General features: G+C 44.7%; 1 protein-coding gene across 2 annotated transcripts in view; it reads left to right on the top strand.

Annotated features, from left to right (window-relative positions):
- The window catches only part of maml3 (mastermind-like transcriptional coactivator 3), a 93829-nt gene that overhangs the window by 44399 nt on the left and 36927 nt on the right, over positions 1–12503 (top strand). For both annotated transcript variants that reach the window (XM_084003267.1, XM_084003268.1), the window contains exons 2-3: positions 1958–2680; positions 3583–4524. In XM_084003267.1, the coding sequence (XP_083859393.1) occupies positions 1958–2680; positions 3583–4524 (1665 nt within the window). The remainder of the gene's footprint in view (positions 1–1957; positions 2681–3582; positions 4525–12503) is intronic.

Genomic DNA, 12503 nt, shown 5'->3' with positions numbered 1-12503 from the left:
GTGTGTGTGTGTGTGTGTGTGTGTGTGTGTGTGTCTTTGACATATGACGGCTCAGAGCATGTATTTTACAAAATATTTTACTGCTCCTGAGCTCATTGCAAACCAGTCAATGTGCAACCAGTCAATGTGCATTTTGTATACATTTGTGTGTAAACTGATACCAAAAGGAGGTTTCACAACATTCATTTAATTGTACATTTTCTTTACAGTATTTTTCTTAAATTATCCCAGATTTTTAGCTTTTGCAATATTGAATAATTGAGTTTTATTTCACTTGCTTTAGAAAGTCAGCAGTTTTAAATAAATATTTAAAGATTAAACAATGTTTCAGTGACAAACAATATGACCTGTTATTGAGCAGCCTACTTGCTATTATCTTCCTTTTAAATAATCTCTAGACTTTATCTGGGATACAGATAGAACAAAATATGATGTCATCCTGGAACCACCACATCCATTCTTTGTACAGTTAAGTTATTAAAGACAAGCCTGTCCTATTGCTCTCAACACAAAGATCATCAGCTTTTTGAATGCATCCTAAACATCGGCTTGGATTTGGGTCGGAGTACCCGGGGAACCCTTCACGAATGAGGTCCCTGCTTCCCATCCATCATTTTAATAGCGTCTACTATTTCTCTGCCAACTTCATTAGGTTTTGAAATTAACAGGAGTTAAGAGTAAAATTGAGATCGAGAGTTTATTAAATTTTTGTGGAAATTGCACAGAAACCTCCATTTTATGCACTTTCCCCAGGTGGCAACCTCCAGGTCTGAGACGTGAAACCAAGTGCCTTAAACACCTTAATCAACATTAGTTTATGAGATTCACTAGTTTCAAGTCTTCTCCAATACAGCATGATGTTCATTTAAAAATGATGGTCCCATTTAGAGTCAAATGGATGATAAAGCAGGGTATGCTTAAGGCTCCAGTCTGGGAGTTGTCCATGTTTTTGTCTTAGAATTTGTTGAGTTCCTGAAAGTTAATTGTCACATTTTGGTTGCCTAAAATATCTTATTTAGCATTCAATTGTACTTGTACCCTTTTCATGTCACTTCTGTTTGTGAAAAAGACAAGATGGCGTCACAGTGACTATTTCCACATCTTATACACAGTCTTTGCCTTTTCTCCCTTTGTCACCACAGTGTAGTCGTTGCAAATTCTCATTGTTTGTTTTGTTTTATTTTATGAATGCCTTCATAATGCTGCTGCTGTTGTTCATAACTCCTTTGGAGGGGTTGTAGAGTGACAAAGTCTCCCAAAAATAATGCCCAAACCAACCTAACACATATTCCCAATGCTATGCTTCATATTTTTAGCCAGGCATTGGTAAAAATGGCATTACTGTATTGAACAATAAGCCCTGAATTATCACTTGAAAAGAATGATTAGCTAACCATAAAGCTAGCCCTCTGCTGACAGTTATGTATCCTTTTTCTAGACCTTGTTTTTATGTCAGCACTGCAGTTGGCATGGTCTTGCTCCTTTTCCTGTTTTTTTGCCCTTTGTCTAACGTGTCTCTTGCTATGTCTGAGTTTCTGTTTGCTGGCCCTCTATAACCCCTCTCCTCTTCAACGAGTCTTCATTGCCAGCCACCATTTGTTAGCACTGTGTCACTATCTCCTCTGTACCATGACTGAGACCTGTATGTTTGGACAGTACTATGTGTGCCCTACAGCAAGTATAAGAATGGGGTGTGGATTTAGTGGTTGATGCTAATGGTGGGTAGAATATTATAGTTGGAAAACGCTGTTCTTTCAATCTTTCCTTTCCTTCTTAAAAGAAACCTCCAGTCCAGCCTGTTCATTGCTCATGGAGACAGCTGTGAATCTTCTCATTGCTTTGCCTCATGTTTTACTAAAAACAATGTACACATGCCTGCTCTGTGAAACTGGTGTGATCATTATTTCATCCAGATTGAATCAGCCCTAATCTATATTCTTTTTCCTCATTGTTACAGCTCCAGGAGACTGTAAAGAGGAAACTGGACAGTGCACGGTCGCCGCTCAACGGAGAACAGAACGGCATCTGTGATGGCGGCAGCTACTCGCCGACTACCAAACGGGTACGGAAGGAGGGCTCGAGTGGTTTGGACTCACTAACGGGTCTCCCTAACATCAACAACAACAACGTGCCACCCATCTCTCCACTGCATCACCAAATGGACATCAAGCCCATACTCGGCGGGCCCAACACTTCCACCGGAAACAACACTACAAACGGCAATGGCAACCACGTAGGCCAGGCTTCAGACGAGCTGGGGAAGAACGGTGGCAGCCATCTTCCCGACATGAAGCTGAACGGCTCGCTTGACCTGGAGGACAGCTTCGGCCTCCTCAAAGACCTGAAACAGGAGCCTCTGGACGACGGAGGCGGGATGGAGTCCTCTGATCCCCAGTCTCTGTCAAATCAGAACAAACTGTTCTCCGACATCAACCTCAACGACCAAGAGTGGCAGGAGCTGATCGACGAGCTGGCCAACACTGTGCCAGAGGACGATATGCACGACCTTTTTAACGAGGACTTTGAGGACAAGAAAGAGGCAGAGTTTGGCAGGCCGGCAAATAATCAGACACCAGGCCCACAAGAAGTAGCTGGGAACACGGCGGCACCGCCAGCAGCCCTGCCTCCTCCGCCTCAGCCTCCACAGGGAGGCCCACAGGTTCCCATGGGCTCTCCACAGGTTAGTAGTTAAAGGATCAACATCACGTCCAATAACACCCATCTATGGCTCAAGTCTTGACCAGCTGAGGTGATTCAGTCACATAGTGGTATTCGTCTGATGTTTTTCCTCTAAAGGCAGAATAACAATACATTTGTAGTTGGAGTTTGAAGGGCCGTTTTTCTTTCAGTTTTTACGCACGCAATAGATGGACATGTCAAAACAGCAACAAGTCATAAACATGTTTAATCTCCACGCACAGTGCAAATTACAGTTTGTAGTTCATTCCTGATGCACCTTTTTGAACTACTTTCTTCAAAAATCAGGTCATTTGGACTGGTTTTAAATAAGAACTGATTCTTGATTCCAATTTATAGTGTTGTATTCACACGTGTGTCCTTCTGTTTGCTCTTTTTTCATTACTAATAGCGTGAATAAAGAGAAAGTGATGTGCAGAACAAGAAAGAAACATGACATGCTTCAAAAGTGTGTTGGGGTTATGATATATATATGACGTTTTTTAAGCTGTGAGGCGTTTTGGTTGCTTCCAGCAAGACTAAAAATGTATCTCAAGTTCTAAAACTTTTTTTTTCATGGACATTGCAATGGGCTTAGGGATATTATTTCTTAAATGAGGAAGTGCCATGATTTTTTCATTTGAAATGGCAACTCAACCTTTTATGCGGTATCTCTGTATGGTGATCGCAAAGGCTTTAGTATATATTTGCATTGGCAAGATGTTACCAAACCTGTTGGCTTTAGAGGTGTTGTTTGGCATATTTTTTAACTTTAGAGGCAGCCAGGCAAGCTATTCCCAGTCTTTTTTCTAAACTAAGCTACGTGTCCCCGGGGTTGATTTGAAATCATTTAAGAGTTAATATTACATGAGACTCATGGAAATATTTTGTCTTTGAACTCCTCAGGTTCGACCATCTTCGTCAGGCCCTCAGTTTGCCACCACTGCCAATGGAACGCCTCCTCAGCAACCTTTGCAGCAGTCTCCAGCCGTTGCCATGGCATCAGGTTCCCCATTGCACAACTGTGTGGCTCGCTCCCCTCAGACCCCAACCCAGGCTCAGACACAAGCAGTCTCTAGGCCTGGGAATGGATACCTGATGAACCCAGGCCCAGGGGTCAGTCAGGCAGGCACAGGACCTGGAGCAGCCGGGGTGGCCCCTGGAGGTCAGCCTGTAGGACCAGTGACACCTGAACTTTCTCCAGCAGAGCAGCTAAAAGCAATGGCTCAGCAACGTGCTAAACTGCTGCAGCAGAAGCAGCAGCAGCAGCAGCAGCAAGCAGCTAACTGGTCCCCTGCAGGCGCTCCAACCAGTCCCTATAACTCTGGTCCCTTTAACCAAGACAAACCCAACAGCCCCATGATGTACCCACCACAAGCCTTTAACACACCACAGGGCCCTCTAGTGGCTGGGATGACTCCCAACAATGGGCCCAAAGCCCCCATGAACAACTACCTCCCTCACAACCACATGGGCATGATGGGCCAGCAACAGCCAAACAGCATCAGCCAGAGCACCCTGTCCAAACAACAGCAGCAGCAACAGACGGCAGCCATGTTGTCCTATAACAACACCAAGCCGCTGAGTCACTTCAGCGGCAGCGGGGTTGATCACTTAGGCCAGAGGATGACTCCTCCCATGGGAGGGAACAACCAGGTGAAAAACCCCATGATGCCTCCCTACATGGGCGGTGGTGGAGGCGGCCAAGGCGCGGGCCCAGGGCAGACCCAGGGGCCAATCCCGGGACAGACAGCCCACCTGAGTGAGGAGCAGAAGAGGATGTTGCTGATGAAGCAGAAAGTGTTGAACCAAAACATGCCCTACAACGCCATGCAGCCTCATGGACAGGTAAGGGAACCGTTTCTCTCCATTTCTCGTTTTGGCAGAGTTGTTATATTTGTACACTTCTAGCGTTGTTGCTTTCGCGTTGGTCCTAAGGTGTCCTTTTACCGTTTGTCACTTGAGCTCTGATTCCAGAATCATTCTGCGGACGAAAACAGAACGCAGCTACTCCGGAAATAATTCTCATGTTAATGCGTGGTAGTATCATGGATGACCTTGGAAGAACGAAACGCCCAACAGTTTTCTGCTTGTTGTCCTGGCTGTATTGGACGCTGGCCGTCCAATATACAGATAACCTTGAGACTTTTACATGCAGAATGCCAATGGCAAGGAAATATACAAGATATGACGAGCTTATTAAACAGTTGACTATGACAGATTATGGAAAATGGATTGCTGTTTTACAAAACCTTTAGGAGGTGCAGCCAGAGAAGGTAAAATGGCGGTAGTTTCCCCAGCAACAAGCCAGGGCTGGGAATAGGCATAGGAAAATGGCCTGTCGACAGTGTATTGATGCCTCTGCAACACTAGCAGCACTGATAGCCTCCCCCCCTCTCCTCCTCAACCCAGACACACAAGCACATGCACTCACACACCACGCCAAACACCAAAGCTAAACGGCTCCTTAGCTCATATCCTCAATCTGTCACAGCTGACTGATGGCTGAGATTGGACCACTAAGCCAAGCTAGCTGCTGTCATTATCGAAAGCCCACCTCGGGCAGTTTGTTTCCTGAGCCCGGCGACAGCCACAGCCCACTGAGAATGCCCCGGTGGTTCAGTCAGGTGTCAGGTGTCCTTAATAATCCACAGGATGGAGGACGTTAAGGAAGTGTGGGTGGACTATACCTTTACAAATAAACAACCACGCGAGTGAAACCTCACACTGGTGTTGTTCTTCTCATTATCTCAGGGCCATTGTGTTATCATCAATAGAAAGTGTCTGTGCTGGTGTGCGTGCATGCTTGTTGATGATTCACTTGACAATGTTGTCTCCTTCTCCCTTTATCCCTCCGTCTTCCTCACTCTCCCTCCCTTGTGTTCGTGATATGGCTACAGTCAGTCAGTCACCTCTCCTCCTCCTCCTCCTCCTCCCTATTGGTGATCGCAGCGTCTCCTGTCCTGCTCCTCCTCCTTCCTCCCCCTCTCCTCCCTCTCTTTCTCCCCCTGCCAGAGACACTCAGCACCAATAAAGGAGCAGATTTATTAATATGGGGCCTTTGTGGCTGCTGCCTTAAGGGCTGTGTGTTTGTGTGCGCAAGACAGTGAGTGTCAATCTGTGCACATATATGTTTTTGTGTGTTTGGTAGATTTGGGTGGGGGGGGCTGGAAGGGGGAGGTGGAGAGATTTATTTGAGTGAGCAGAGGAGAATAGGAGAACGGGAAGAGAGGGGAGAGGGATGTGCAAGAAAGAAAAATAACGACTTAAAGGAGAAAGGCAAATGCAGAAAGAGAGATTTATTGGAGAGTGAGGATGGAGCATATTAAAAAGAAAGTCAAGGGCCTGGAAAGAGAATAAAGACGCAGAAGGGAGAGTCTGAAATGCAAAATATTCACACATTGTAGTGACATTTTTGGATTTTGCATTTACAAGATGTGGACAACAAGAGGTACCAGTTAAAAGGGAAATGCAATGATTTAACACATCAATATCAGTTCAATAGTAGAGATTAACACGCGCGTGTCCCCACCACTTGACGTGTCGAACATGTCGTCAGTCCTTTCTTCTGAAGAAGACGTAAAGCTTTCAATTTATCACAACTGCAACAATCTTAAAAACACTTGTTGTAATTCATTCCCATGCATCATGCTAGTAATCACAGTGACCTGCTTGTCTCCCTAGCAAAGTCCTGCTTATAACAGAGCATTGACTACCATATGTTTAAATTTGATCTTGTAAAATGTAGTTTTTGGCAAGACATTTAAATGAATACAGCTGTTTGAAGAAGATCTTGTCACAGCAAGGTTCAAGGTTAATTTATTGTCATTGTACAACGGCACAATTAAATGCAGTTTTAGCAATATACAATAGATATTAGAGAGAGAGTTATGACCTGTTTCATGTCTTAACACTAGCTCTGAAGCCTATAATACAGTATTTAATTAAAAATACCAAAAGAAATGTCCCTGTTTTTGTGGAAATAACCATGTCGTCAGGATTTTCTTGGCTTGGCGAACACAAATCTCTTACTGCATTACAAATTACGATATGAAAAGTGTAGGATTCAGTCCTTTTGGAGCTTGACCCACGCTTCGTAGTAGAAGTCAAGACATTTCAACTTATGTTATGTTACATTATTATTGGCGATATATGTTTAAATCTGTCTCTCATTAGTCTCCCGACTTTATTTGGTTTGCAATACACAATCTCTGTATTGCTCTTCTAATGGGACATTTTTTAACATTGAAGTTCCGTAATCACAAGCACTGTATCAGGGGTGGGTATTATTAAACTGAATGCAATTGGCAATATTTGTTAGCCTGAAACGAGGTCTTGGCAATCAGCTGCTTTATATTAGAGTTTGCAGACCATCTGTGCCCAAATTGTAGGCGCAATGGATAAAAAGCTGCAAAATTCTTCAGTATGTCATAGTGAGAAATCTTGAAAATAATGACAAAATATGTCAAATGAAATAAACAAGGAGGTGCTACAGTTAAAGCTGAAATGAAGAGTAATCAGTGCACCATTGGAGTTGTTTATGTGCTCTGTCACAACAGCTAGCATAGCGATCTTGTGACAGTGTCCTTTCTGCTTTAGCAAACCAAATAGTTTCTCTGTATCAGAGAATATGTTGGTGTTTCTTTAAAAGACCAAACCAGTCTTATTTTGACTTCTGGCCATTAAAAGACATTTCTCCTGTCTTCAACACATTTTGTGCAGTGTCAGCAGTCTACTTTAGTAGAGGTCAGCATACCTGTTTTAACCACCGTTCACTGCCATTCATGTTGAAACAGTGTATAAAAACACTCTACCAGACTGTTAAGTGGATGGGTTTAGGTAACACAACCTTTTGAAAGTCACCACATGGTTTATTTTATCTAAAACGACTGAATTACTCTAATAAAAGCCATTAAAATTCAAGCATTGATATCAAATCACGTCTGTGTGCCAAGCTAGAAGCAGGTTCTGGGTGCACTTATTGTTGATGTCCTGCTGCTTCCAGTTTACATAAGTGGCCCAGCTGGAGCGAGCCAGTAATATCAAGTTCTAGAGACCTCTATGACAAATACACTCGGCACAGGGATCACAGTCTCCCTTGGCTGCATTCCATTGGTCAAATCAGTTCTCTGGCTGCCTTGAATTGGACTTTGTAACCAGGAAGCTGTGAGATAAACAAGCTTATATGAGATACCGCTCAACGTTGGTTTACGATCAATTTATAGACGAAGATACTGGACAGGGAACAACTTCACAACATGTCCCAGTATGAATATGAGGAAGACGTACTGGGAGAACTGTAGAGCTGTGTCGGAACGAACCTGAAATTCACACACAAGCCAGAGGTGTAACTTTTTAGCCAATCGTTGACCCTCCTTTATACTTTGTTCCCACCCTCTGAGCTGTCACTCACAACAGAGCCAATACAGTCTCATGTCATTACGCCTGGGAAAATAGTTTCTTTCAAGAACTGAATTTCAGACTGGAATTTGAGCAAAAGGGGGGCGTTTAAAGGACGAGGTGACTTTTATCTAACCTTTAACCAACTTGTTCAGGTACATTCTGTAACATTTATTGAAAAATCGAGCAATTTTGGTTAACACTGTCGAGGATTATGTAAGCTAGGTGATCGATGTTGTTCAAGGACAATGATATTTAGCAACGCTGGAATTCCTCTAACTCTAAATGCGTCTTAGATTCTCAGTTCATGGACAGAGTCTTGGTTGTATTATTCAGGTAAGCCAATGTCATTCTGTCCAGCTCAGCTGGATGAGTCAACTTGTGTGTGCAATTGTTTTTAAATGTGAGACACCCTTGGTAATGTTGGCATTCGTCGGACTGAAGTGATGCTAGCTGCGTTTGGATTCCGAATTCGTCGTCATCGGCGTGCGTGCACATTAACCTTTTGGCTGTTTTGCGTGTGTCGTCTCACAGGTGGTGCTGAAACATGTCTCTCTGCTCCGTCCTCTCTGCCTCTCTCTGTTTCTGTGTGTGTAGGCTAATCCTGTTAGCAGCTGCTCGGGGAAACTTCAGCCTCGCTCCTCAAAAGCTCGTTAGTCAAGCTTTAATTGTTGCTCCCTCGCTTTGCATATCGCCATGACGCTAATTTATGCCCGTTGTCGCGGTTACCGTCGCCACGGTGGTGGATGTCCCAGTGGAAGCAGCAAGTGGGGGGAGCCGAGGCGCGTGCGTGAGAGTCTGTGGAGGATGTTTGTGTGATGGATGATGTGGTCGCCTCACTGCTCTGTGTGCGTCTGTGTGTGTGTGTGTGTGTGTGTGTGTGTGTGTGTGTGTGTGTGTGTGTAACAGAATGATTGTGAGACGGATGTGGCTTGTTGCACAAGCGGGTGTGCAGCTGTGTGAAGCCAGCAGCGCGGGGGCGGGGTCTCTGGGGTTATCTGAGTGATGATTGGGTGAGAATGGATTGACAGATGTTGGGCTCAGGGGAGGGCTTCTGGTGTCACCCTGATAAATTGCAGCGAGACGTTCCGACTGTATATATGTGGAGGAGAACATGTGTGTTGAAGTGAACACGTGTGTGCGTGTGTGTGCGTGTGTGCGCGTGTGTGTGTGGGAGATCACAGTGTCGCACGACTACAGTGCACGACGGAGCCATCACCGGTGCTAATTGCCCTGTGAGTCACGACACAAGCCCCTTCATATGAGCACACACACACACACTCAAAAAATAAACACACTCAACAAATAAACAGGCTTTGAAAAACACCCACAGGCATGCACACTCTCCGACAAAGCCCCTCCTGCTTTCTTTCTACCTTCTCCAGTCCTTTATCTTTCCAGAGGTAAAAGCCTCTCTCATCATCCTCTCTGTCCTCTTATTCATCGCTTTCTCCGTCCTCTTCTACGGAGAACCCTGACCTCCACAACTCCTACAAGAAAGTCTTGACACACACACACAGTTTCCCATAGCGTGTCTCACATGCGCTGAATTAGAACAAAACATCAACTGGACAGATATAATTTCTAGCTTATAACTCCTGATACCTAAGTGACTATCAATTTAATCATAGAGTTGTGTCTTCCCATATGAAATCAAATGACTGCTCTGATCTGGAAAAGGAATAACATGTAATAAGATGTACCTCGCACACCAGCAAGGGTTTGTAAAGAGTTTGTAAAATCACGCATTACAGCGGGTCCCAAAGTGAGTGCGGTGACACCTCGGGGTGCCTACATGCTGCAAGATTTATTCATTTCCACTGTTTTGAATGAAACGTAAGCTAATTTGACTTTTCCTGTTTCCATTTGTATAGGCTGCATTTTATTTATTTATTATTATTATTATTATTATTATTATTATTATTTCTTATGAAAACTAAGATTATTTCATTAAATGGATAAGGAAACATTCAGGAATTTTATGTCATGCATTTATGTGGAAAAACAACAATAGCTGATATTTTATGAGATTCTATCAATATCTGTATCGGCCTCAAACAAACAATATCTGTCTGGTATTACCAACCACATGGTGAAGGAAGGAAGGAAGGAGGGAGGGAGAGAGCTGGGGACAGCACAGCCTCTGACCAAGTCATTTCTCTCTCTCTCTCTCTCTCTCTCTCTCTCTCCCTCCCTCCCCTCCATCTATTCCCATGAGCAGGAGATATTACCTTCCCACCCTCACGTACACACATTTCCTCCCCTGTTCACTGTCACACACACACACACACACACACACACACACACACACACACACACACACACACACGTGAATACTTCTCACTCCTCCATCTCTCTCTCTCTCACTCACTCTCTCTCTCTCAGGCACACATGTCAGGGCTTGAGCTGAGCTGCTTTCAGATCCTGTAGAGAGGCTCTGAAGATGGGGAGGGGAGGCAGGTTGTGAAGGGGTGTTCGGGTGGAGCGTTGAGGGGGCAGGGTGGAAACTGCTGTCTGCTGGTGTGTATTTGCTCCCCTCTCTCTTTCTCTCTCTGTCTCTCTCTCTCTCTCTCTCGCCCTCCCTCCCTCCCTCCCTCTCTCTGTGCCTTCTGAGATGCTTCCTGTTGAGACAAACACAAGACAAACAGCTCTCTCTGTGCTCCTGCTATCCAGATTTTCATGTCTGTTCTCTTCGCTTCTACTCTCCTCACAATTCCTTTCTTTTAATTTAATTTCCCTTGATTTCTCTCTCATCTCTTGGCATTTCTTTCTCCCCTCCCATTCTTCCCCTTCATCCTCACCCTCCTTCCCTCCACTTCCTTCTTTCCTCCTTAACCACTTTGCCTCTCCTGTGCTTCGAGGGAGCCGTTAGTACCGAGCTCCACTTCACCACTCCCGATCGATATCAATGTGTGTGCCTGTGTGTCTGCGTGAATCATTGCTTGTCTACACTCTTAATATATATATATATATATATATATATATATATATAAATGTATATGTGTGTATATGTGATTTAATTCTAGACCGCATGAGTCTATTACAACAGTGTGGATATGTGTGATTTAAGACTGTTCTTAAATCACACTGTGATGTAAGTGTGTGAACTTAAGTTATGTAAGATCATATATAAGATTGTACACACGGGTGTGTATATAATACACAGTTAGCATGCAATGATAGTGAGTGTTTTATGCAAATATATGGAGATAAGAGTGGGTACATAAGTGTGCGTGCGTGCGTGTGTGTGTGTGTGTGTGTGTGTGTGTGTGCGTGTGTGTGTGCGAGAAGCATCGGCAGCAGGAGGGAAAACAATTCCCAGAGTCCCCTGACTCTCCACCCCATAACAAAACACCCCACCAAAGCTGTTTGGTTCGCTCTGACAGCGCCAGCGAAAACTCACTGAGACGGACCATCTCCACCCATTCGACACGCCCTGGGGGTGTGAATACAGGGTTGCAGACGAAATCTCAATACTCACCTCCACCAACAGGCTGCTTTTTTCGGAGGGACGTCACTTAACGGTGGAGTGTTTATCAGTGCGTCTGTAACTGAGCCCTCTCTTATATTAACTTCATCTGCAATATTGACCTGCGGGCCTCACTGTGTCGGAAACCAGTCATGACACAATGTGTCTGCAGGCACATGCTGTCTGAGTGTGTGTATGTGACTTTAAGTATGTGCATATGTAGAAGAGCAATCACAGCCGTGTGTGTGTGTGTGTGTGTGTGTGTGTGTGTGTGTGGGTGTGTGTGTGTGGGGGTGTGGGTGTGTGTGTGTGGGGGTGTGGGTGTGTGTGTGTGCGGGGGGGGGGGGCAGCATTCTTATGCCGTGTCTGTGGGCCAAAGGGAGGGAGGAAGGGAGATGCAGTCAGAAGGCTGCATACTAAATAGACTGCTGTCACCCCGCCAGCACCTCACAAGTAAAAACACACACACACACACACACACACACACACACACAACATAAATGCATGCTTGGTTGCTCTACCTCTTCTATACACACTCACAAACAGTCCACACACACACACACAGACATGCACACACACACACATACACAGACTCTTCCCTCATGCCAGCTAAAACTTTGGCTGCCTTGCTCGGCTGCCGGTTGCCATGGCAACCATTGCCCACAGCACCTTGCAGCCCAAATCAATGGCAGCTCCAAGATGAGGGTAGGCAGGGGTTGTGCGTGTGTGCGTGTGTGTGTGTGTGTGTGTACACGACAGCCTGTCTCTGTCCAAATGTTCCTGGTTATAAGCAGGTTGTACTTGTGTGTGTATATTTTAGTGATATATATCGCATAAGGCTCAGCTGCAGCCGTGCGCTATCAATGTTGTACAAATTGGACGGAAGCCTAGAATGAACAGAATGCATATTTCTGGACATGTTTAAAGAGACGGGATGGAATACAGTTGGCTATGAGAA

This window comes from Eutrigla gurnardus, assembly GCF_963514095.1.
Source record: "Eutrigla gurnardus genome assembly, chromosome: 3".
NCBI classification, from domain to species: domain Eukaryota; kingdom Metazoa; phylum Chordata; class Actinopteri; order Perciformes; family Triglidae; genus Eutrigla; species Eutrigla gurnardus.
Note: the sequence above shows the minus strand (reverse complement) of the source record. Positions and strands in the feature narration are given on the sequence as shown.